Source organism: Eimeria tenella, genomic scaffold (genome assembly GCF_000499545.2).
Source record: "Eimeria tenella Houghton genomic scaffold, Eth_scaff120, whole genome shotgun sequence".
Taxonomy (NCBI): domain Eukaryota; phylum Apicomplexa; class Conoidasida; order Eucoccidiorida; family Eimeriidae; genus Eimeria; species Eimeria tenella.
Window position 1 is genome coordinate 40,019 of NW_013541486.1, and position 25,495 is coordinate 65,513.

The following is a 25,495-nucleotide window of genomic DNA, read 5'->3' on the forward strand; positions in this document are numbered from 1 at the left end:
CGTGTCCAATCCAGCTCAGGCACTAAACTCTGCTTACGAGAGGCAAACACAGATACGCGGTGTGAAACGGGTCAATACCAAACCCCACAAAACAGCAACACAACCATCAGCGGAAGTCCAAGGAACAGCAAAATCCCTAACAGCAAACGCAGCAGAACACGGTGCACTCGCTATGTGACTACCTATGTGACAGGAACAAAATGTGTTAAACTCCCGACGGCCTCTGGAACTGGCAAAGAAGACAAAAGTAACAGAATCCTGTGCAGTTCAAAAGGGACCCACGAGAGGGACCTTCAGGCCCCCTGCTGCTTGTTTCCCTACGTTTGTGGCGTTCTGGACAAAGGAAGAACCCTCTGGTGCCCCATGCTGAGTCCCAGGCCCGTCGGTGGCCACCTGCGGAGACTCTGCCCATCTCTCAAGCCATATCTTCTCTCTCTGCAGAGATTTAACACGGGTCACGCCGATGCAGCGCAGCTGCAGCTGCTTGTGCAGCAGCAACAGCGGCTCTGGGCCCCACCCCCAGTCGTGAGCTGTGTAGCGCGACCTTGTTTCCTCACCAAAGAGCTCGGGTGAAAGCACGCTGCACTCTCTCCTACGGATGAGAGGCTTCCCTGTGCCCTGAACATCTGCTGCAGCTTCTGCAACAGTAGCAACAACAGAAGCTGCAGCGGGGGACGTTCCCCGTTACGGGAACTACAGCAAAACTAACTGCGGGTGGTGCGGGGGCTGCCTAAGGTGTCAGCCGCTGCGTGTGAGCCCTGTGAGGGGTCACTATGAGTGGCGGCACCCTAGGAACTCTCTGGAGGCAGTTTTCTGTCTCCGTCCCCCCAAGGGGTCTCATCACGAAAATCAATGAATGAAGCACCACCAGCAGCTAATTCACTAGCGAGTGCAGCTGCTGCACCTGCTGCTGCTGGTAACAGTTCTAAACGCCTGTTTGGCTTCGTGGAAAGTCTACTGTGCTGTGTCTGTGTCCCCATCTGTTTCCGTCGCATCCCCCTCTTCCTCCTCTTCGGGATCGCTCACTGCTTCCGATCCTACCCGGCGCTGCCAGTTCCACGCCTCGCTGCCCTGCGACGCCCTCTGCGCCTTCAGAGCCTGGAACTCTGCAGAAAGACCAGCCCCACACCTTACAGCCCGGAGGTTTAGCCGCAACGTCTTAGCCTCATTGTGAAATGGCTTTTGCGGAAAGGCCACGCAGGCAGGGAAAGAAAAATATAAACCAGAAAAGGAATATAGTGCCAAACGACGAGGACCCCACTACGCAAAGCAAAGGCAGCAACTGAAGATATGCCGATGCACCAGACACGTCATAACTACTGGAACATGCACAGGGCTCGAAACCAAATTTAGATATGAAGAGCCGCGCAAAGAGGCAGCACAGAAGCAGCAACAAGTGCAGGCCACAGGAATAGCTCGAAGGCATTCGGCGGGGAACAAGAGAGGTATTAAGGCGAAGACCGTCGGGAAAAAGGGAGAATTTGGATCTACTGCAAGGCACAAGCATATGAGCCTTCAACGAGTATAGATAGAATAGGAATAAAAGGAACACAAAAAGGATATGAGTCTCCAGAGAATATGAATTGAGTAAGACTAAAAGGAAACACGAAGAGCCCCGGAGGAATGGCGCGGAAACAAGAAAAACGGAATCAACAAGAAAGCAAGCCTGTGGAAACAAAATGCAACGCCACCTAAATGAATTGTCCCTTTTACCTGGTGAGGCCATGAGCTCCTGGACAGCAGCATAAGTTGCGTCTTTCTTGTTGTACTCCTCGAGGGTCATTTGGTTTTGGCAGTAGCGGATGGGGGGAGGGTTGACTGCGGCGTTTACAGAGGCGCATGCGCAAGCCCCAAGGATACATTCGGCTTTTGTTTCAGACATTTTCGGAGTTTTGAATCTGCAATGCCTTCTGTGCAAGCGTTTGTTTGTGCAGCTCTTTGAAAGGGACCCACGGGGGCCTCACCTTCGATTTCTCTGTCTCGTTTGTAGTTCAGCATGCCTCGGATAAGGGCAGTGCCCAGCAGCAGCGTCAGCAGGCTGAGGGCCCCGATAGCAGCAGCATCAAGATACCCCCAAGCAGCAAGAGCCAACAGATGCGGCGAAACAAAGGCTAGCTCGGTCCCCTCCAAGTGCTCAGCAGCAGCACGCAGGCCCTCACTCTGGGCCAAACGACGCGCAACAGGCAGCACAGAAGCAGCAGCAATGAGGCTTCAACCAGCAGCAGCAGAGCGCCGGCAGCAGCAGCTCAGCAGCTCACCAGGTTAAGCCTCGATGGGGACTCCGGCGAAGAAGCCAGTGCAGACAAGGCTTGGCTAACCTCTACGTGCAGCCAGTGTGATGGCGGAAGGCAGTACAGCACACCACCAACTGCAGCAGCAGCAGCATCAGCAGCAGGGGAAAGCAGCGCAGGATTTCAATAGAAAGCCTCCAGTCGCAGAAGTCCTCCTGGCGGCGAACTTGAACAGCTACAACGGCAAATAGCTAAAGCCGCTAGCCAACTAGCCAGACAGTTGGCCAGCCATGTAGTGACTTGCTTCGCTAGCCAGTGTCTGAGCGGCCTAGCTAAACCCCTGCTAATGAGCGCCGCTCACCTGCTGCCACGAGGGCCAGGGTGGCATGAAAAAAGAAGTTGATGCAGAAGCTGCAGCGAGACCTAACTGAGGCTTCCGAGCCTTTGCTGCTGCGTTTTCCTCCCGCAGCTGTTGCTGCTGCTGATGCTGTTGAGGGGCAGACCACTGGACCCGTGGGCGTCGCCTCCGGAGAGCACGCCGAGGTACTGCGTGCCTCTGCTCCGGACAGCGGGTCGGCTGCAGACGACGGCATTTGGGTCTCAAAGTGCTTCATGGTGAAACTGCTGCTGCTGCTGGGCTTCTGGGTGTGGCTGGGGCCGCCGCTCTAGCTGCTGGCGCTGCTGCCGGCAGAGGAGTCAGGGCGAGCCTCAAGAAGAGAGAGGGACTCCTGAGGAGAGAAAATGCAGAATGGGAAGCGGCAACGGCCGCCAATAGCAGATGCAGCAGCAGCAGCAGCAGCTACAGGAGCAGCAACAGTCTCCGACAGTCGGCAAAAGGAGACGCCGCCGCTGTAGCGTCTCTGTGGTGAGCACGGCGGAAAAAACAGCAGCCAAAGTGATAAACTGTGCTAAGACACCAGCTGCCGCCGCCTCAGCAGCAGTAGTTGCAGCGGCGGGTGTTGCTGCTGCTGAGTCTGTGGCCGCCTACGGCAGGACACAGAGCCAAACAACGGGCTGCTGAGGCCCTCTTGTACTGTTCGTCTTTGACAGCCTAAAATGCCTTGAATTCAAAACGATTTACTTTCAGAGAAACATAAAAACTCAGGGGCAAAAACGGGAGACCTCCAAGTCTAACCCAACACCGACCCGACCAACACTCAGCCCCACTCCGCACCACAACTCCCCCCGAAGCAGCTGCTGCGGCAGCATCATGAACTACTGTTGCGGCTGTTATAGTTGCTGTAGGAGTCGCACCAGATGTAAGAAAGAAATAAGAGCTGGGGCTGCGGCCACCAACCAGTAAGCCGCAGGCTTTTCGCTGCAGTTCAGAGGGCCCGGGCCAGAAAGCATTTCGTCTTGAATTGTTGCTGCCCTTTTGTCTTGACTTACAAAACCGCCTAGCGCGTCTCATTCTCTCTTTTCTTTGGCGCTGCATTCAGTGTTTGTCAGCCAGGGCGCAGACAGAAGCAAACACGCAGGCGCAATAGCCAAAATACTCGCAGCAATCACTCAAAGCCGCAGCAGTAGAAGCAGCCGGAAGCAGCAAAGAGCATGGCACTTCCCTAAATCAGTGCGCACCTGATACTCCATCAGCACAGGGGGACATTTAGATGAGCTTCAGCTGTAGCTAACTGCTGTAGGTAGCTGTTATTTGACTGCCTCAGCTGGCAGCTTTAGCTAGCTGAGTAGGCTGCTGGCTTAGCGAGCTTCAGTGGCTGGCGGCGGTGAGGGCGCGCTATAGAGCTCCCATAACAAAGCTTTCAGTGGATGCTTAAGTGGATGTACACGTGCACGCATACCTGCGTGTGAAGGCCCTCCACTCCGTATAAAACTACTAGCGTTAGTGAGCCCAAAGCCCGCAATATAACTAATGCTGCGTATTGATGCGTTTGCCCCTGAGCGCTTCAATTCGTGGCTCTGGGACAGGAGGGGTGTTGGTACATAAGGTGCTAATCCAAAGAAAAGACAATGAAGAGGGTTCCTACGTGTTAGAGGGACAGTCCCATACAGGCAAACAAAGACAATCAAATAGAACGGAAAGTGCTGGCGTTGAGGTGTTCCCAGGCAAACAAGCAAACAAGGACTTGCACATTAGATAAGAGGGGGAAAAGAAAGGGTTAGCAGCGGAAAAAACTTACCGCGGATGGCAAAGCAAGGACAGGACTGGACTCTCAGACTCTAACCTCTGTCACAAAAGCACCCTAGCAGCGAAAGCCTAAAGCTACCTTGAGGTCTTTTGTACGTCAAATAAATGCTTAGGATCTCAAACTGTAAAAGGGCAACCATGTACCCTGGTAGCAAACCTTAACAGCGTCTCGCTATCTGCTGCTCATAGCAAACGGCATTCTTGCGAATCATACTTGCACGTAACAACCGTGTAAATGATGAAAAAGGAAAGTGTAAAGGTAAACGCCGAACAGACAGGCAAAGGGCGTAAGAGACAAAGAATATTGATCTGTCCACCAGCCGGACCGGGACTATTGTATTTCATGAACGGAACTACAGCTCAAAAGCAGATAACTCTGACAAGCAAAACTCAGTAACAGAGGTGAATGGCACTGGTGGGGTTGCTCAGTAGCTAGCAGAAGAGGAGATACTGCAATCGGGAATCTCCTGCTGCCAGCGCTGCTGTGATATGAGCACCTTCCACGTGTCAAACTAAAAAGAACTCGTGACTGCGTCTAGAGATGTTAGCTTATGCTTGTCTGCGCAAAGTCGCGTGTCCAGCTATGAAGGCTTATTAGTAACCAAGCACGTAGATGTTCAATTCTGTGTATTTAGGTTTACTCTATATACTCGTTATATCGTCAAAATTTGAAAATCCCATTTCTGTTTCAGTTTGTGCCTGTTGCATGCGGCCTAAAACTGGAATCGGGCAAACAGGAAACGGGAAATATCCAAGCCTCACGGACTCTATTACTTCTTTAAGTCCGTTACTACAGCAGTAGCAGCTGCTGAAGCAGCGGCGATTGGTGCGGCTGGCCCAGCTGCAGCATCTCCTGAAGCTGCTGCGGCTACAGCCACTGTTTCATGTCTCGCATAGCCCCGACGCGGCGGTGCAGCAGGTCCCAGCCCTCCTCTTGTAGGATCCGCTGCCGATGGCTGTGCCGCCGCCGTGCAACAGATTCCTCAGGCTCAGTGGCTGCAGCAGCATCACTAGGCGGTGCCCCTGCCTCCTTGGGCGTCTTATCAGTAGTGGCGGCAGCTGCTGCTGCCGCCTTAGCCTTTGCCCTAGCCCGAGCTGCTGCTCGACCAAGCAGCAACTCGCCTGGCCTGTTGGTCAGCCGCTGCAGGGAGTTCTCGAGATCCTTGGGACTGACACTTACTGTGTCTTCACCAGTTGCTGTTGCGGCTGCTTCTGCTTGCTGCGGGTCTTCAAGTGCGCGGCCACGCCTGCAGAGTCACACCTATACACCGCCTTTGGCTGTTTGTGCTGCTGAAGTGCCTGAGTGAAAAGCCCAATAAGGCAAAACAGCCCTGCAGCAGCAAAACAGCTGCAAAGCTTTACCTGTCCGTCGAAGCAGCTCGCTGCAGCAGCACAGCATATCGCCTTTCTGGGGGCCCCGCCTGCATAAGACAATTGACTGCCTCCTTCAGGTCGGGCGGAGAGAAGACACTAGTGAGACGCAGAACTCGACGGCTCGTCGCATTCAGCAGCGTCTCAGACTCCAAAGAGGCAGCCTTTGCATTCCGCTGCAGCAGAAGCAACACCAGCAGCAGGAGTCCCTACGTCGATTGTTGCGAAAAGCACCACGAGTTAGTAGTAGATTCACCAGCAGCAGCTGTCATGGCAACAGCAGCACCCGCAGCAGGAATGCCAATTTTTGAAGCGGGGGTGCCAGTTGCGGTAGCGAAACAATCGCAAGAGCAGCAGCCAGGTGCTACACAATGGGAACAGGAGATGGCAAAATTAACAGACTAACCAAAAACCGAGAAAGACGCGATAGATCCTGTGGCTCCATCACATCTAGGTGCCTGTGCAGTAGCCGCGCCAGCACGTCAAACGTATCCGCCGAGAGGTGCTGCCGCCGTAGCAGTATCTGCAGCAAAACGAGACAGACAAAAAAGCTGAGCAACGGGACTCCGGCAGCGGAGGGGATGCGCTCAAGCAGCGAGACATGAATGCTTTTGAAGCAGCAAAAGTAGCAGCAGTGAAGCCAGAAACACCGGCAGCAGCAGCACGACGGCTTACCTCAGCCAGCAAGGGAACGTCACTGAGGCCTCCTGGTGTGTCCTGCAGTCTCATGATTCTCTCCGTCAGGCCCTAAGGAAACAATACACTGCCAAGCAAGAGCAGATAAATGCATTCGGCAACACCAGCAGCAGACAACGGCAGGTAGCTGAAGCGCCGTACACAGCAGCAGCAACTGCAGCAAAGACTCACTCTAAAAACCGAGTCCTTGATGGTACGACGGACACAGGCAGCAGCAGCAAAGGCAGCAGCTGATACAACCTGAACAAGCACAGCCCACAGCAGAAATCAACTAAAGAAAATTGACCAGAGGAACTGCCTGGTTTCAACTACTTCTATTTGAGGCTCTTCTACTTATTGGCACCCACAGGCAAGAAGAATTACACAAAAGACGGGCCAGTCACCGCACAAAAGAGAAATGCTAGGTGGATAAAAGACGCAAAGATGAGACAATGCACCAACTAGAAAATGAAAAGAAGGGAGATAAAAAAGACGGAACATAGTTTTAAGCGCAGGCATGTGCCGACACTGTAGCCTCACCTCCTCCAGCTCTAACACAGGGCACATGTCCCTCAGCACCAACAGGAAGTCCTTGTGCTTCTGCAAGAGAGACCAACGAAACGCCGAGCTTGCTACATAAGCACTTTGTACTCTCTATTATCTGCCTACTGATGTGTCTTGCTTCTACAGCAGAGAAAACAGGGCGACAAATACAAGAGGAATAACGGCAAAGAGCAGAAAGTGTAGAAGGGAAGCTCACCTCCCGTATGTGCGGCAAACAAGGGGGAAGCTGCTCAGCAGTGCACCGGCCCACCAACGCCAAGCTGTAGCAGCAGCAGCAGCAGGAACAGTATCAACAGACGAAGACAGCGCGAATTCGCTAAGACTCCAAGTCCAGGAAAGATGGAATAACAAAGGGCAACACCGAAGAAAAGCGAACAGGACTGATGTAACAAGCAAGTAATTAAGACGAACAGGACCGACGGCAAGGGCAAAGACTAGTAGCGATGGCAGTGTACATTCAAATTGAAAAGACCTGTAGAACAGGCACGAGACGAAATAGTTTACCTTGCGGGGCAGCAATCATGTAAGTGTGTGTGCATGTGATCCAGGACAGCCAGCAGCAAAGCTTTCTCGTTCGCTTTCAGCTGCCTGAGGCTTTCTAAGGCTCGACCAAGCAAGGCTGGAGACGCTAAGGAGAAGCCACGGTTAGCTGCGCACATAATGCCGCAGCAGCAGCTGCAGGCAGCTGCAGCGACAGCCTACTGCAGCAGCAGCCGGCCAAGTGGCAGGCGAAGCAGAGGGCCACAGACACCCCCAGAAGCATACAAGTGGACGGTAACACAGAGCGCGGTAGGACAAAAGCGGAGTCATAGAAAGGATATAAAGACTAAATGCAGCACTGAGAGAAATAATGTGAAGCAGCGAATGAATCCAGCCACAGCAAAGCAGCACCTACGCGAAGCCTGTTTTAACGCTTCCTGCAGCTGTCTGCTGAGGAGCTGTAGAAATGACCAATCCCTGTACTTGAGGTCTGTGAACGACTCAACTGCAGCAACCATGGAAAAGCAGCAAAAAGACACGCATGTCATTCCAGTTGGCGCTGTTTGTAATGTTGCTGCTAATGCTTCAAATGCTGCAGCTGCGGCTGGCCTGGCTTGTGCGGCGGTGGGTCATATATGACTCACGGAATGCGACAAGCTGTTCTATAGAAGGAACTATTCCAGTGATTTGCTTCTGCTGCCGCCGTTTGCGTCCGGGGGCTGCTGCTGCTTGTTCTGTTGCTGCCACTGCTGCACCCGATGCCTCTTGCATCCATGTATCTTCTGTACCCCACTGCAAAGACTCTCCAGTTGCGGTGCTTTTGCTGCTGTTATTGCTGCTGCCGCCTTCAGCAGCCGTCCTTGCACCCTTAGAAGCAGCCGCGGCAGCTGCTTCAGCAGCAGCAGCTGCAGCAACATGCACTCGCCTTTGAACCTCCACAGAAATGGCGCCGATGAGGCCGTAGTGGTGCAGCTGAGCCCCTGCATACCCCTGCAGCAGAAATAAAGCGAATACGAACTGCAGCAAATGCCCACGCCGCCGCAGCAGCAGCAGAAATAGCAGCCGCAGAGGCAAATGCAACAGCGGCGACGGCAGCAGCAGTTTAGCCAGCCGATCACCTGGAGAAGCTTCAGTAGATCCCCTGCGGATATTTCAGAAAGGTAAGGCATTACTGCAGCAGCAATAGCATTGAGAAGGGACTTATGCTGCAGCCGGGCAGTACCTAGAGCTGCTGCTGCGGTCACCAGCTGCTGCGGGTACAGCAGCGGCACTTGTGGCTTCAGGTGTCTCGACAGTCTGTCCACAGCAGCTGTGGCTCGCAGCTGAGCCAGCAGCCAGCACACCCGTGGCAGGTCTGCAGCAGCAGCAGCAGCAAGAACCCTTAGCCGAAGTTGAGACAATGTACGCACTCAAAGTCTACCTTTAAGGCCCGCAATTGCGGCAGCAGCTGCAGCTGCGGCTGCAGTCAAGCTGCTCTTCCTGCTGCTGCTGGTGCTGCTGAGATGATGCTACTGCTTCTACGCCAGCTCTGTAAAGCTGGCCCCAAAAGCGAGCAGGCCAGTGAGAAACAACAGGTAGCAGCAGCAGCAGCAGCAACACAGCAGCCGCAAGAACCGTCAGATGCAGCATTACCCCCGCGAGCGACAGCAGCAGCAGCAGCAACAGCAGCAAGTGGCTGACTTTGGAATCTCTTTGCTGCCTTGATAATGTCTCTGCAAAGAATGCGGAAACGAAAACCTGAAGGGTCGCAGCCGCCCAAGGCCACCAAGCGCTCGAGCGACAGCAGCAGCAAGAAGCAGCTGCGAGGGTGCACGTGTCTAGATACCGCAAATGGCAGCACAGGCAAAACGCAAAGAACCTCTCAAGGGACTTGCTGCAGCAGATCAAGGGCCAGAGCAGCAGCAGCAGCAGCAGGCGCATAGCAGCAGCAGCAGCAGGCGCACAGCAGCAGCAGCAAGGAACCCAGAAGCATCAACGCCGCAGCAGCGTAGACAGACCTGTATGTTTCGATAACGTGAAGCAGCTGCTGCGGATCTGTGGCAGCAGCAACTCGTTTTCTCCATCGAAGGCACCTGAGGCCTGAGGCTTTAGCAGCAGAAAAAGTCGGTTTGTAATTAAACCTCAGCCTCTGAGTCGATTCCAAAGATCGAGGACGAAGATAGAATTCTCTGTAGCGAGAGAAGCGGCCGCAGCCAACGTGTTTGTGGAAGCGGTAGTAGAAGCTGCGCTGTACAGACACCCCAATCCCCCGCAAAACCAGAATGGACTGGAAGCAGCTGCTGCTGCTGCCCTTGCTGCTGCGGATGCTGCAGCGAATTACGCACGAGCTGCGTCAAATGCAAATGGGAAATAGCTTCAACGCCTAAACCCAGTAATTTCTGAACTCTAAATTCACCAAGTCCGTCTTAGTCGTGGCGGCTTACAGTTTGCTGAAGTCGGTACAGCTCAGCGCCACAGCGGAGCCATGGGGGGTGGGCTTCTGCAGTATTAGGCCGGGCAGCCACAGCGGCTGGGAAGCTGTGAAGCGTGCTGCTGCAGCTGCTGCGCCAGCTGCTGGAGCAGCAGCTGCTGCTGCTGGCGCTGCAGGCGGTGCCGGTGTTGCATTTGCTAGCTGATGAGAGGGGAGTACAGCGGGTGGGCCGCAGGATATGCACGAGGGCACCCAGCCCTCTGCAGGGCGAGAGCACTGCTCGCTGCATTTGTATTTGCTGCTGCTGGCGCTGCTGTGAAAGCTGCGGGCGGAGAATGCTGAAGCACCGGCTCCTGCTGCAGTCTTATGAAAGCGCCAGACGATTCTGCGCTGCTGCAACAGGGTGGAACGGCTTCGCTAGCCACATTTCCTGCACTTGACCTGAGCGCTGCGATGCTACGGAACACGCCACGCTGCAGCAGCAGGTGCTGCCACAGTTCTACATGGGTAGTAAAGCATGTCTCGCCGCTATTTGCCACTGTTCTTTATGATTGTATTCCAAATAAAACTCACCTTACATCGTGTGCCGCATGCAGCCCCGCCACATGAGCAGCAGGACCTTCCTCACGCAAAGCAGGAAGGCAGCTGAGGCAAAAACAGTGCTGCTGCTATGGAATTGGCTAAAGCAAGAATTCCATATAACAAATATGACCAAGTAAAGAACATTTTAATGGGAGGTACGCTTCTAGGGATTTCGTAACTCTCATTATACGGGTTGCAGCAGCAGACCGCCGCTGTAACTGCAGTTTCGGCGGCGGCATGCTGCCGTGCTGACGCTGCAGAAGCAGCAGCGGCAACACGGGCAATTCCAACGAGTGCGTTCAGCGGTGACATTTTGTCTTTCGTGCCATCATTTTCACTTCTGCACTGCAGCTGTAGCAACAATACACGTTCTGCGCTGCCGCTGCAGCAGCCCGCGTCTGGTGCTGCTGCTGTTGCTGCTGCCGCAGCTGCATGCGGAGGGTTTCTTCTGACAATCTTCAGCTGCATCAGCAGCAGAAATTGCTGCTACTGATGTCTTTTAAGACGCAACAACGTCTGCTGATGTACGGACACTCCACACCGGCAGCAGCAGTGCCCATGAACCGCTCCGCTGCGTAGAGGGGGGCAGAAGGAGAAGCCACAGTATTAACGCCTGCAGCAGCACTAGCGTTTGTAGAAGCAAGGCGAGGGGTGTGTGGGGTGTACAGACACCTGCATGCACTGCTTCCGCTGCTGTAGGCCGCCGCTCAACGTGGCGCCTCATCCCTCACGGTCCCAGCACCTGCCGCAGCAGGAACAGCAGCAGCAACAACCAATTCAGCAGCAGCAACAGTGGCTTGGGCGTGACTGTTGCTGCTGCTGTGCTGCAAGGATGCGATGCAGTACCGCCGCTCCGTCGTAACAGCGGGCTGCAGCAGCAGCAGCAGCAGCAGCAGCCGTTGTAGCCCAGGGTGTTTCGCTGCTGCCTCCACGGCGCCCGACAAAAAACTTTCTGCATGTTGCGGCAGCAGCGTGAGCAACACCAGCTGTTGCTGCTGCAGCGGCGGAGAGAGGGGCCGTCGAGCGATGATCTCTTCTCGCGCCTTCTGCAGGTGCGGCCAACCTGATACTCGAACTTGTCAAGAGACTGCAGCAGCAGCGGAAGCAGCAGCAGCGGAAGCAGCAGCAGCGGGAGCAGCAGCAGCAGAAACCTCATTGAAAAGAACAGCCTCAATAGCTTCAGCAGGTGTGCGCGGTCGGAGTGTGACGTGGAGGCGCAGAAACGCAGCTTGCGGCAGCAGCAGCAACGAGAGCAGCTGCAGCAGCAGCAGCAGCAGCAGCAGCGCCTCTCTGCCTGGGCGTAAGCGGCTGCACTTCTGGAGTCTTTTGCCTTTACTGCTCCTTATTCTGGTGTGCCATTTGATGGCGCCCTTGGCCACAGGAGCAGCAGCAGCAGCAGCGACAGACGTAGCAGCGGCTGCCGCTGAAGCGGTTTTGAACACATTCGCAGAAGCTCCCAAAGAGGGGCTGCAGCAGCACTGCAGCAGCAGCAGCAGCGAAATTGAAGGATGTGATGGCACCCATGGGGCTGGCCGGGTTTCTTTCGCAGCCGAGAGCCAAACAGAAGGTGCGTCAGCAGCAGCAGCAGCAGCAGCAGCAGAAACAATGAGGAGTCCTCCTGCGTCACCCACAGTGGATGCCGCCATTCAGAGGCAGCAACTCTGGCAGCAGCAGCAGCGGTTGGAATATCAGCAGCAGCAGCTGCAGCAGGAACGTCTCCGGCTGCAGCAGCGGGAGCGAGACCAGGACGAGCAACGACAACAAATAGTGGAGCAGCTGCAGCAGCTACAGCAGCAACAGCTACAGCAGCAGCGGCTGAACGCCCGACTTCGGAAGCAGCTGCTCTTGCTGCAGGAGCAGCAGATACACAACCAGCACCTTCAGCAGCAGCAGGTATCCGAAAGGCGACGCCATGCTGTTGTTGTTGCAGACTCACCGTCAGGAGCAGCAGCACGGCACAGAGCAGCAAAGGCGTACAAGAGTCAAGGCCTTAACAGGGGCCGCCGCAGCAAGAAGGAGCAGCAGCTACAGCAGCAACAGCAACAGCAGCAGCTGAAACACTACTTCCTACAGCAGCTGCTGCTGCAGCAGCCACAGCAGCAAGATGAGGCAGCACTGCAGCATCTCGTGGACGCCGCGTCCTTCTCTGCCGATGTGACAACGGACTTGCAGCAGCAGCAGCAGCTCTTGCTGCTTCTGCAGCAACAAGAGGGAAGCTCACCTTTCTGCTGCGGCGTCAGATCTTGGGACACACAGCAGAGCGACAGCAGCACGGGAGCAGCTGGTGTCCCCAGGTGTGTCTCTAGAGAGCCTTGTGCAGCGCCAGAAGCAGCAGCAGCAGCAGCTGCTGCTGCTGCTTGCTGCGTAGAAGCAGCTGGGGCCCCACAGCAGGTCCCCCAAAGAGAGCGATGTTTCTCTTTGCCTTTTGGTTCCAAGTGCAAGTCACGGCGCTCCCGGGGTTGCGGTGTACGTACACCGCACAGCAACAGCAGCAACAACAGCCGCAGGAGAGCGCCGGGGGTCAGCAAGAAGAAAGCGAAGAGGCAGGGAGACAGCAGCAGCAGCCGCAGCGCGAGCAGCAGCAGCCGCAAGGCGAGCAGCAGCAGACCTAGCCACTCTTCTCAAACCAGTAGACACCGTAGCAGTAGCGGTAACAACCAAAGAAACAACAGTAGCAGCAGCAGCAGGAGCAGCAGACGGCCTTCCCTTTCTACAGAATGGCGTCGAGACCAGTCGCCAGTTTTTGTAGAGGGTCGCCACCACAGGGGGCGTTTCGCTGCTGCTGCTGCTGCTTCTGCAGCTGCTGCTGCTGCGCTCGGCGCGCTTCCGGGCTCCAGTGCAGCAGAGACGCCCCGTGCTGCAGGGGGGGCGGCCGCAGCAGAAGCAGAAGCAGCAGCAGCAAGAAGCTTTACCTTCGGCGCTCTGTCGCCGCAGGTGAAAACGACCGAAGTGGACAACAGCAGCGGAGAGGAGTCCAGCGAAGACTTGCTGCCATATGGACCGCAGCAGCAGCAGCAGCAGCAAAAGTGGGCGCACCACGTCCAAGAGGAGGAAATAGTGCTCTCCCCTACTTTGTCTTTAGCCTCGTTGCCATCCGACACGGACACTGTCGGCAGCAGCAGCGCGAGCAGCAGAGAGCGTGTAGACTATGGCAGCAACAGCAGCAGAAGCAGCAGCACCGCAAGGGGTGAAGCAGCAGGAATGCCACTCTCGGGAGCCGAGAGCCTCATTGTGCTGTCCACCACAGGAGACATATTCAGGGTGTCTACAGGAGGAGCATTTCAGTGGCAGAGGCACTTGGGGACTCCCCTAGCAGCAGCATACGTTGCGAACAACACCAGCAGCAGCAGCAGCAGCACGACCACCCGGAGCAGCAGCACAAAGGGAAGCACCGTCAGCCCTGGCAATACCAGCATGGAATCCACGGCCTTCTCTTCGCCCCCCATTGTACTGCCCCCAAAGAGCCCCGAGGCAGCTGCAAGGCCTCAAGGCCCGCTGCAGCACCCGCCAGACCACAGCACAATGCCCTTTGCTGCTGAAGGTACAGTGACTGCAACTAAAGCAGCTGCTGCAGCTTCTGCAGAGGGCTGCAGTGACTGTGTCGTGCTCGGGGCTGCAGAACCAGGGCGAATAGACAGCAATTTGATCCCTTCAGGGAGCGCAGCAGCAACAGCAGCAGCAGCAGAAACACCGCGGGTTGAGTCGCCCAGCCGCATGCGGCGGCTACTGCCCGGCTACGACGGTAGACTGTACTTGGTAGAACCTGACGGCACCATGGTGGTGAGTTTGTTGGGCGGGTCGTTTCGCTAGAAAGCTAGCTAGCTGTCTAACTAGCTAGGTGCCCTGGTAACTGTGCGGGTGTAGCTAGCTAGCTCCTTAGCTAGGTACCCTGGTAACAATGCAGTGGCTGTGTTTCCTGTGGCACCGTATTGGTGGCAGCAAAGTGTTGCGAGAGAATGTCCAGGGCAGGAGAGAAGACGTTTGAAGTTAAGAAATAAGTTGAGGGTGAAGTTTTAGGGTCTAGGGTTTTGTGTTTTGGGTCTTGGCGCTGCAGGCTCTTCAAGTGACAGTGCCTCAAGTGGTGAATCGGCTGCCTTTCCAGGCGCCTCTGTTTCCGGGGGTTTACTTTGTAGGTCGGAAGGAGGCCAGAATAAGAGCCCTAGATCTTGCAACTGTGAGTGTTTTGCTGCTCTTTGGCTAGCTCTCCTTGCCAAGGCAAATGCACTTTGCCTAGCTAGCTGTCTTGTATAGCTCTCGCAGCGCCTAATAAATTCTGCTAGCTAAAAGCAGCTAGCCAGGTCCCGAAGGGGATTCCTCCCGACAAGCTTGGCTAGCCGCTTCCTGTATAGCTAACTGGTGCCAATGTATGGCCGCTACACGACACGCGGGCTTTTATTATTGGTGCTGCTGTTGCTTCTGCTGCTGCTGCTGCCTTCTGTGTAGGGCCTGGATATAAAAGGGGAGCGCCTTGAGGCTTTGGGAAATGAATCGGGACAGACTGTGGATGCAGCAGATGTGCTGCCTGGGGCAGGAGGGGAGACAGGCGGGCGGCAGCAGTTGCTGCTGGCTCAAAGCGTCTGGCAGCTTTGGGCCGTCAGTGCTCAGACTCACGAAAGGCTGTAAGCAGAATGAGCAGCAGCAGCAGCAGCAGCAGCAGCAGCAGCTGGAAGAGTAGCGTTCTTATCTAGCGATCTATTCTCCGCCTTAGCAGCTGCAGCAGAGCAAGCAACCGAGTGGTGGCGTACTTGACCCGCTGCTGCAGCGACGCACAACGCTGAAGCTGCGCCAGGAACTGCTGCTGCTGCAGCAACTGGTTTACGTGGATCCTGCTGCTGTTTGTGTTGTTTGCTGCAGCTGGGGACTGTCGTGGGTAGATGTAACGGGGTTTGGAGGGTCCCCACAACTCGGCACCAGCGGCAAAGAAACACGGCTAGCTGAGACCTTGCGTGCATCTTTGAGGGCTGAGGGTGACTTGCTGTACATGCTGCAGCGCCACCCTTCGAGCGCTGCTCCTGCAGACGATCCAGACGCAGCAGCAGCTCCTTTGTTCCTCAAGTTCCCAGCCCCCATTGCGGCGGTCTTTGCTGTCACCTCGCCGCTGCAGCGGCAGCAGCAGCACACTGACATCCTCTGGCAGCGCCAAGAGCTCGACGCTCCAACTGCCTACACGCTGCAGTTCATTGCCCGGCAGCGGAGACCCACAGTGCGTGCTGCTGCTGCTGCTGCTGCTGCGGTAGATAACGTTTCCCACTGGCAGCCAGGGTCACTTACTGCAGCACGTGAGTCAGCATCGATGATGTTTTTGCTTTTATTGCCTTTGCAGGGCCTCCCTCTCCCACCAGATCCGTGGAGACAAGTAGCGACCTCGGCAACGGACAGCAGTGATGGAGCAGTTCCATTTTACATCTCGTCGCTGCTTCCGGCTCCGTTGCTGCTACCACCGCTGCAGCTGCCGGAGCAGCAGCAGATCCAGCAACAGCAGCAACTAGTGTCCCTACAGTACAAATACCTGCAAGACTTAGCGGGGTCGTCTGCGCTGCAGCGGCCACTGCAGTGGAACCCAACCGAGTGTCCATTAGATACGGCTGCAGCAGCAACAGCAGCAGCTGTTGCAGGAGCGTCACCGCTGCTGGGCAGAGCACCGCTGCCTCTAGAGGCCCCACCTGGCTGGCGTCCTTCTATTGAGGATACCCCCCATCAGTTGAGCAGCAGCACCACCAGCCGTGAGCAGCCCGTGAATGGAGCCTCCTCAGACGTCGAAGGAGGCACAACACCTTGGTGGCCTCATGCACAGCAGCAGCAGCAGCAGAGGCAGCAGCGGCAGCAACAGCAACAGCAGCAGCAACAACGGCTGCCGTTTGATCAGCCGCCGAGGCCTTTCAATCCCATTATGTCTCCTGTCCTGAGCATTCTCAGGCGGTGGGTGCAGCGCGTCTTCCACGCCGACATGGGGAAACAGCAGCAGCAGCCGCAGCAGCAGCAGCACGGACTCTTGTCTCCATTGCAGTTGCATCAACAGGCCTTGTGGCGTAAGCACCGCAACCGCATACAAAACCAACAGCAACAAGAAGAGGATCGGCAGCACGAAGAGCAGCAACAAGAGCAGCAGCAGCAGGAAGAAGACAATGGACTCACAGGCGCAGCAGGAACAAGCAGCATTTTTGTCTGGATCGGGTCAGTGTTTGCTGCTCTCTTTATTGCTCTCATATCACAGGCCAGGTTGGGGAGACAGACAATGCTGCACTCCTTCACACGGCGATGGCGACACCTACAGCGTTGGCTGAGACGGACTCTGCCGCAGCAGCTGCAGCAGCAGCAGCTATGGCACCAGCAACAGCAGCGTAGCAGCGGTAGCAGCAGCAGCAGCAGCACGAACTCCAGAGCTGCGCAGTTGCCGGAGCTGGATGCGCACGGGCCTGGCCACCTGGCAGCTGCAGGAACAGAAACTTCTGGAGCAGCTGCAGCAGCAGATTCCGGCGACGCCATTTGGAGCTGCCAAAGTAGCAGCAGCAGAAGGAGCAGCAGCAGCAGCAGCAACGCCACGTCTCGAGCTTCCGACAAAGAAAGAGACAAGGGGGCAGGGAGAGACCGCGAGAGAACCCAAAATGACTCTCTCACTGAGAAGTCCAATCTCCTCCGTGCAGCAGCACACGTGCGGAGGCGCCGCACCACAACCACAAGCAGCAGCAGCAGCAGCGCTGGCGAAGACGGGCGGGTGCAGCAGGAAAGAAAGCGCTCTAAGCATTTCCTGGACACCTCGATGGCTTCTCCAGCCTCCCCTGTTAATGCTGCACCGTGGCATAATGCTAGCGCTTTGCAGCAACAACAGCAGCTGCTGCAGGAGCAACTGCAGCTGCAGCAGATGCAGCAGCTGGCCAGTCCCTTGAGGAGGAGGGGCACTGTTGACGTCGGCGACAGCCCTAGATTCGGAGATTTCGGAGAAGCAGCAGACTTGTCTTTGGTGTCTCCTGCGCATCCTTTCGCAGCGGTTTCCTCTCCAGTGCCTCCTTTCCGAGCTGCAGCAGCAGAAACAGCAGCAGCAGCAGCAGCAGCTGCAGGAGACGCGTCGTTGCCGACCTCAGCTCGCTTCGGACGTGGAGCCATGGCAGAGGAGACGGGGGGCCCCTGGTGGTATAGGCCTTTGCCGCTCAGGGGCACTTCAGCAGGAGATGCCCCAGGTTTTAGGCGAGTGGGAAGGTCTTGTGCTTCACTGGAAGAAATATTGTTAAGTGCAGCTAGACAGAGACGCGCGTGGGTATTGGACGTAGGGGTATCGCCTCTAGCGCCCTTCCCGCTGCAGCAGCAGCAGCAGCAGCAGCAGAGAGGCAGCAGCGCGCAGGTGGAGTCTGTCGGCGTTTCAACTTCAGATGCCCCGCCCTCAGTTGCCTCGCCTGCTGCTGCCGGGTCAGCCGCTACTATTAGTTCTACGGGGGTCACTGGGGAGCCCTCGACACTGTCTCCGCCTACACCAGCACTTGCTCCTGCGCCCCCGCCGCCGCCGTCCCCGCAGCAGCAGGTGCAGCAGCAGCTGCAGCAGCAGCAGCAAGACCATGAGGAGCCCTCTGTGGAGGAGGTAGAGATAGTGATAGGGCCCCGTCTGGACACTGTAAGCCTTGAAGACGAGACAGAGGAATCCGACGGCTCCAGAGCTGTCTCTTTGTCTCCGCCTGTCTCTCCGGGCATCCCCGCCCGCTCGGCCCTTCTGAAGTTTTTGGAAAACGGGAAGTTTGCGAGAACTTTTAAAATTGAAAAGCTTGTCGGCAGAGGGGGATTTGGGACAGTGTACGAGGTGGGTTGCTTGGCGGGTGTTTAGTTTTCTGTGAATTGGAGCATCACACTGGTTGCCTCCTTGTTTGCATTTTGGGTCTACGCAGCCAGGCTCGTTTCTTTTATATCATTTTCTTTGTTATGCATCTGTGTTGTCGTGCGCCTGCTCGTCGTGCCTCTGAATGAGCTGTCGATATACCGTAGCCCTGAGACTCACACGCTTTCCTAGATATGCCATTTGCTTTCTAAACGCAAGTCCCATTCTTTTCCAATGATGCGCCGAGAGTCAAAAAATGCCATATTATGCAGCACATGCAAAATGCTGCTGCGAAAGTTCCACTCCATCTGTTCAAATCGCGCGTTTAGCTGCCTGCAATCTCTGCACGCTTTGTGAGCAACATGCAAGCGTGTATTATCAGATGTGTATTTATGCTTGCGCATGCATCTCTGCTTGCAAATCCACTTAAATATCTTTGAACAAGTTTATTTACACTGATCGGTTTAGTGGCTTTGGTAACCCTCAGGTGCGCCACCTTCTGGAGCCTGGCCACCCGATATATGCAGTCAAGCTCATTAGGCTGCAGCTGGCGAGCAGCGAAGACATATCACTGAGGCGGGACTTCCGAGAGGTGGCAGCAAACAGAGACCTCTACTCCAAGCATGTTGTGAGGTAAGGTGGTTTACGATTTGGCGTTGGCTGTGGGGCCCGCCACTGCTGCTTCTGCTGCAGTTGCTGCTTATAGGGATGACGCCCGTGTGCTGCCGCTCTTAGCCTCGTTTTGCTGCTGCTGCTGCTGCTGCTGCAGGTATTACACGTGGTGGTGCGAGGAGCCTCACTACTTGCCCATAGCGGAGGGGGAGAAAGGCAACGAAAGCAATCCTCAACAGCAGAAGCGGCAGCAGCGCGGCAGAAAGAAGAAAGTGGCATCAGCAGCAAAGAAAGACACCCACAGAAGAAGAAGACTGGCTCCTGGAGGGCGGCAGCCTGCGGAGGAGGGCCTTCGGGCTGCGCCTCCCTCCTGGAGAAACAGGAGAGGCACAGATGAGGGTGACGCAGTCTTGACTTCAGCCGTGAGTCCATGCGCTGCTGCTGCTGGTTCTGCTTTTGCTGCTAGCTCTCGCTGTTGTCTACATTTCGCCGTTGCGTTCTGTTCTCATTTGCTTCTGCAGAGAAAGATCCTGAGAGGGGCAGCGCTGGGCTCTCGCCGTTCGGGTTGTGTGTCTGAGGACGACTATGCGATTTCGCGAGGGCGGAAGACAGCAGCAGCTGCTGCAACCGCTGCAGCTGCTGCAGCAGCAGCTGCTGCTGGCATCGCTCTCCAGAAAGACGTTGCAGGGGACGAAAGCGACACGGAAGACAACGCTCAGTGCACGCATGTTGCTCGGGAGAGCGGGAGGATGAACAGTTGCATGCGGCTGAAGCAGCAGCGGCTGCTTGAGGCGAACCCGAAGCTTCGCCGCATCGCCTCGAGTCCTGCGGTGTCTTGCAGAGGCAGAGACCTCGGTGGAGGCATTTTGGAGCCGCCGGCGCAGCAGCACCAGCAGCAGCCAGGCCGCCCCTTCGCGCATTTAGAAGGGACTCGCAGGGACTTGTTTTGGGCCATGCGGCTGCCTCCGCTGCCTGCTGTTCTCCGAGGCTTCGCGCGGCCCCGGCAGGCTTCTCTGAGCGACGCTGAGGGTTTGCTGCCGCAGCAGCAGTCGCCCCTGGGCGTTGGCTGGCGGCTGCAGCACCGCAGCCTGACTGCGGAGACAGAGCCGAGCTGCTTCGGGAGTTCTTCTGCTTCCGCCTGTCTGGCCTGGAGAGGAAAGGGCGGGTCGTGGAGGCTGCCGGCGCTGCCTGCTGCTGCTGTGGCCGCTGGCCTGAGCTCTCCTGACAGGCTTTCTTTGCACAGGAGGAGACAGAGCGAAAGCGAATGCAGCACCCGGTCAGTGCAGCGAATTGAGGCGGCTCTGTGGCGCGGCGACGCGGCTGACGGCGCCTGGAGGCTTAGGAGAAGGCGCCGCGCTGCTGCTGCTGCTGCTGCCGCCGCTGCTGCCGCTGCTGCTGCTGCTGCTGCTGCCGGCAGTAGGCACCATTCCAGCGGCAAAAGCCCAGAAAATGGACTAAAGGGACAGTTGCGCCGGGAATCGGACGCTAGTAAAGACAGCGCAGGCCTGCTCTCCGTGGTGCAGCAGCAACAGCAGCAACAGCCGAAGCGGAAGGGAACCCAACAGCAAACAGACGTGTGGAGCGATGATGAGCTGTGGTCAGCATACCTAAGTGATGACGAGAGGGACCTTATTGTTTTTCAAGACGAAGTGTCCGATATAGAAGTGGAAGCAGCTGAAGAAGCAGAGTCTCCACAGGAACTGCAACAAGAGAAGCAGCAGCACTTGCTGCTACAAGAGAAACAGCAGCAGCAGCAGCAGCAGCAGCTCATGCACCAGCTTGTTGCTGCACGCGATGAAGAACGCAACCCACAAAAGGAGAAGAGAGGCGGCAAAGGCAAGCAGCAGCAGCAACAGCATCAGCAATTGGGGCCCCTATACCCGGTTGTTCTTTTGATTCAAATGGAGATGTGCACAGGTCTTACTCTGAGGGCGTGGCTGGACAGGTCAGTGTCTCCTGTAGTCACTATGGCTGCTGATTCTCGTGGTGCTGCTGTTGCTGCTGCTGTAACTCGTCGCCTCTGTTGCAGACTAATTACTTCTTTTTGCCTTGCATCAGGCGCTCTTGCCGCTGTTGCGGGGCCTTTTGCTTGTCCTTGGGCGCTTCCGCTGCTGCTGCTGCAGTCTTCGCTGCCATTGCAGCAGGTTGGTGGGCGTGTTTATTCTGTGCTTTTGTGTGTTGCAGGTCAGAGAGACTCTCTTTTGATGATGACAGCGCTTTGGGCCGTTGGCCTCTGTTGGAGTTGGATTTATTTAAACAGCTGATTAAAGGTATTCGAGACATACACGAAAGGTGAGGTCCTACATTTTGACTAGAGCTGCTGACCCTCTAGATTACTCGTCTCTCTGTTATTATCCTTTACAGGGCATGCGCTGCTTGCATGCATTTTCTGTGTGCATGCTGTTGTTGCTGCTGTCGAGTGCATGCAGAGGCATAGTGCACCGGGACCTGAAGCCGGAAAACATCTTTGTGGACCCTCAGTCGCACGTTTTGAAGATAGTTGATTTTGGGCTTGCTAAGTTTATTCAGAGAAAGACAGCTACACAAATCGCAGAGGGTGCTGACCCTGCTGCTACTGGTGCCGTCGTTGCTGCTGCTGGGGACTCAACTGTCTCACTTGATCAGCAGCAGCGCTCGATGCTGCACGCCGCGGCGTCTTCGCAAGAGAAGGGCCTGACGAAGCCTATTTTCTTTGACATGGTGGGGTTGTTGTGCTGTCAGCAGTTTGTTTTGCATTCGTTCATTCTCTATGCTCAACACAGTGCATTGAAGTGTTCAGAAGAAGTGCATGCAAGTGAAGATACGTAATAGAAACCTGTACGCTATACAGTCTCCCTTGTATGTTCTTCTTCACTGATCGCGTATACAGTTTCTCTACCGTGTAACCAGGCATGCTTATTTACTATGCATATTATTCATTTTGTGCACCTTGCTGCACTTGGTCGTTTATGGGAAGATACAGTCGCTCACACATACTTAGTTTTGACGCGCGTTTATATGCTAGCGCTTGCCAAAGTACAACAGCAGCTGGATGCCCCTTGGCATGGTGCGCATGCGTAGTGCAATAGTTATGCAAAACAAGATTAGACATTGTATAGACTACTGGGGTTATGCGTATGCGGTGCATATTGACAGGAGTAATGTGCACATACACGCAGATGCACAGCCCCACAAGCAGCGCTCACGTATGCATACATGTGTGCACCTCTGTTTTTTTTAACTTACATGTGAGTTTACTGGATGTTTACTTTTGCGTTCAGTCGTACAAAGGGGAAGTGATTGGTACCCCTGCGTACGCGGCCCCTGAGGGTGGCGGTCTATGCGACGAGAAGGCCGACATATACTCCAGCGCCTTGATTTTGCTCGAACTTTTGTGTCCCCGTTTTACAACAGTGATGGAAAGAGTAAAGACGCTCGAAGCTTTTAAACGATACTACCATGTAAGTGTGCAACACACCCACATCAACGCATTCTTGCACACGGGAAATTCTGCATGCCGGCTTTGAGGAGCTGTCTTTCATTTATTTGTTTGTGTTGACATCAGTGCAACTATCCTTGGGTTTTCTCTATGGCTTATTTCTGCAGTTTGCTGGTTCTGCCTCCATTTCCTTCCTGTTCCCGGGATGTTTATGTCTCTTTCAGCGTGGGAACTGCCCCTGTTAGGGCTCATTTTGCTGCCTCGTTTTGTTGCTGCTGCTGCGCAGGTGCCGCAGCACGTGGCTACTTATCAAGGGTGCTGGAGGGACTTAATGCTTGAAATGGCTCGACCAGACCCACAAGATAGGCCTTCAGCCAACGAGGTGAGCTCACAAGGAACTGACAAAGCGGGTAGCGGGAAAACCTAGACAGAAAAGTTGAGATGTAGGCTTGAATGAGTAGAGGAAGACTCATACAGAGGCAGGCACAAATAGGCAGGGACGCAGGGCTTTCAGCAGAACAGTTTCAAGCCAGAAAGGAACAGAAACAGGCGAAGAAACGCGCGTGCAAACAGGATTAAGGTAGACACGAACGAGTTAAGAGGGATTTCTCTGGTATACATGAGGTTATAAAGGCAAAGCAAGGAAAGGAGGAGGAGTGGGTGGAGACGTTTCGCTTGGCGTTCCAGATTGTAGGGTTTAGGGTTTGTTCTTGTCCGTGTCAGGTGCTGAGGCGGGTTAAGAACCTCTTGGCCAGCGCAGCAGACGGGGGCGGCGAGCACACATCGTCTTCAGCCTTCATAGGAGACAGAGGCACCACCAGCAGCACCACCACAACCCCAGCCCTTAGGCCCCCCAGCAGCACTTCTCTGTCGCTATCCCAGGCCCAAGCCCCTCACAGTCTGGACCCTGTGGGTGCAGCAACGGTGCCGACTGCGCTTGTGGCAGCAGCTGCAGCATCAACACCGACAGCAGCCCTGGAAGAGGCAGCAGCTCAGCCTGCCAATGAAACGCGGCAGCAGACCCAGGAGACACTTCCTACGAAAGACAGCGGGAGTGGGGTTGCCTTGCTGCTGCCTTCGGCAGCAGCAGGTGGAAAGCAGTAGTTGCTTCAAAAAGAGCAGAAGCAATCGCAGCTGCTCCTGCTGCAGCAGCAAACAGGTTGGTCGGCGAGGCAGGGGCGTCATATAGGGACTCTGCCGTTTGAAGTTCTAGTTGCTGCGGCTGCAGCAGCAGCAATTCTAGCAGCGCGTGTTGCTGCTGCAACAGCGGCAGCAACAGCACATTTTTGCCACGAGTGCAGCGGGAGTAGCTGCTGCCTGTGTGCGTTATCAGCAGCATTCCAAGTTGCAGCTGCTGCAGCAGCCGCAGCGGTAGCAGCAGCTGACGCAGCAGGAACGCCTCTCGCTGCATTTGTCTGCATACTGCAGAATGCGCGTGGGGCTACTGATGCTGCTGCTGCAGTGTTTGTTTGTGTCGATGTAGCAGCTATTTGTGTCCCTTTAGTTTAAGGGGGGAAGATTTCCTCTTTTCTTTCAACTGTTGTTTCATTGCCAGTTTAGGCACACTGCGATACTCGCTTGCGTTGAGGACCGCAAATTTCAGCAGCAGCAGTAGCAGCAGCAGCAGCAGCAAGCAGCACTCGAATACACGTGCGGCTTTCCCGTAAGAGCATGGACAAATAGCACAGGTAGCATATACTCTGGTAGGCGGCACTATTGTATCTATGTAGCACCCTTCTGAAGCCGGATCTGCAACAGCAGCTCGCGCAGGCACACAAGTTTTGTGGAGGGAAGTTCATCTTAGCATAAGCTGTTTTGCTGCTGCTGTGTGGGTTGCAGAAAGGCATCTCTTCATGAGAGAAGCCCCAAAGTGCAGCAGCACTAATTTTCGCTAGTCGTCAGTCTCCGACGGTAAATACTACTAATTACGTACTGAGGAGCTCAAGCAGACATGTCTATGGACAGTCACGTGAGGGATCTGCATACATGGGTGGAAATGTATATATACGTGTATATTTATACCCATGTATGCAAGAATGCCTACTGCCTATGCGGGTGTGTAGGTGCTTGGGAGTACGTTTGTGTTAACGCGCACACCAATATAAGCGCGTAGTTTATGTGCAGGTGCTTTCTTTGACATACGGGAACGTATGTGTGTTACCATAGTTCTTCACAAGGCCCCTTTAGGCTGCGTCAAAGCCTAGTAACGCTCCTGGAAGGCAGCTCAGCCTTTACGGCCGTAGGGCGTGGGAGCCTGTATTGCTTGTATGATAGCAGGCGATGGGTAAACACCGAAAGCAGTTTAATGCTACTTCAAGCTTCTACGCCGGCAGCTAGGGAAGACTTAAGTCTTTGCAGAGGGCAGTTAAGGCGTAGGGCCTTCTTGTTCTCGAAGTTTATGAAAGGCGGGTGAAAAGGAAATACCAAAAACAGATACCATAAGAAAACCTGCCTAGTTCCAAAATGACTGTTTTGTGTGCGGGTGCCGGCCAGTAAGTGTGTGTGGCAAACTGGAGTACCAGTTTCATGTTAATTCCTCCCTTGCAGTTTCCTGTGCTACTGGGGCCTACATCCCATAGAGCCTTTACTTAGAGCCCAGCACCGCCGTTTGTGCCCGCCAACTTGCTCAGTTTCATTCATTTATCAGTTCTAGAAGGCGGCCAGACGCTAAAGAAGAGCTCAAGCCTGCAGCTAGCTGCAGGCTTTGCTTGTAGTGGCCACGATTTCATACACACGCCACATATATGCACAGAATATGCACTCATTTGTATCACATCCACACACATTGAATTCGTGGAGTTTTATGAGAAAGCCAGATCAACTCGCGCCCTTTGCAGCTGCAGAAAGGCCCCAAGCCAATCTGGATGGCTGTGCGGTTAATCACAGGAGACACAGGCATGTAAAGGCGTAGGCTCCTGCAGCATAGCCCCCCTTGCTAATTTCCTTCGTGACTGCCGTTAATTTTCGTTTTCTCAAGCACCAGATTAAACGTACAGATTGGCCCTCTAAGCCGCCGCCAGAAACAGCAGCAGCAGCAGCACCGCCGCCAACGGCTACAGCTGGCATCTGCTGCATCCGCTAGAGTGCCTTGCTGCGACGCCCAACTGCGGCCTTACTGGGTCCATGTCTCACAATCAGCAGCGGCACAGCAAAATAAAGACCACTAAGTTTACACTATTCGAGCTATAGTAGTCAAAGAAAA

The 25,495-nt window shown here is 55.2% G+C and overlaps 3 protein-coding genes across 3 annotated transcripts; 1 reads left to right on the plus strand and 2 right to left on the minus strand.

Moving 5' to 3' along the window:
* Positions 1 to 954: 954 nt before the first annotated feature.
* On the minus strand, positions 955 to 2,845 carry ETH_00030530 (uncharacterized protein; the record flags this gene model as incomplete). Its single annotated transcript, XM_013373140.1, has 5 exons — positions 955 to 1,106; positions 1,714 to 1,818; positions 1,965 to 2,160; positions 2,259 to 2,368; positions 2,593 to 2,845. The coding sequence occupies 5 exons, from the start codon at positions 2,843 to 2,845 to the stop codon at positions 955 to 957; spliced, it is 816 nt and encodes a 271-aa protein (XP_013228594.1).
* A 2,400-nt stretch (positions 2,846 to 5,245) lies between these two features.
* On the minus strand, positions 5,246 to 9,096 carry ETH_00030535 (uncharacterized protein; the record flags this gene model as incomplete). The annotated part of the gene is made up of 12 exons (XM_013373141.1): positions 5,246 to 5,624; positions 5,740 to 5,924; positions 6,155 to 6,271; positions 6,424 to 6,495; positions 6,616 to 6,684; positions 6,964 to 7,023; positions 7,184 to 7,247; positions 7,492 to 7,636; positions 7,883 to 7,972; positions 8,112 to 8,457; positions 8,586 to 8,789; positions 8,980 to 9,096. 12 exons carry the CDS (start codon positions 9,094 to 9,096, stop codon positions 5,246 to 5,248), a joined length of 1,848 nt encoding a protein of 615 aa, XP_013228595.1.
* A 2,389-nt stretch (positions 9,097 to 11,485) lies between these two features.
* On the plus strand, positions 11,486 to 23,397 carry ETH_00030540 (protein kinase (incomplete catalytic triad), putative; the record flags this gene model as incomplete). The annotated part of the gene is made up of 13 exons (XM_013373142.1): positions 11,486 to 14,239; positions 14,514 to 14,633; positions 14,903 to 15,078; positions 15,314 to 15,662; positions 15,783 to 18,248; positions 18,751 to 18,896; positions 19,033 to 19,297; positions 19,397 to 20,820; positions 21,060 to 21,167; positions 21,305 to 21,575; positions 22,136 to 22,315; positions 22,580 to 22,675; positions 23,017 to 23,397. The coding sequence occupies 13 exons, from the start codon at positions 11,486 to 11,488 to the stop codon at positions 23,395 to 23,397; spliced, it is 8,736 nt and encodes a 2,911-aa protein (XP_013228596.1).
* Between the last annotated feature and the right edge of the window lie 2,098 nt (positions 23,398 to 25,495).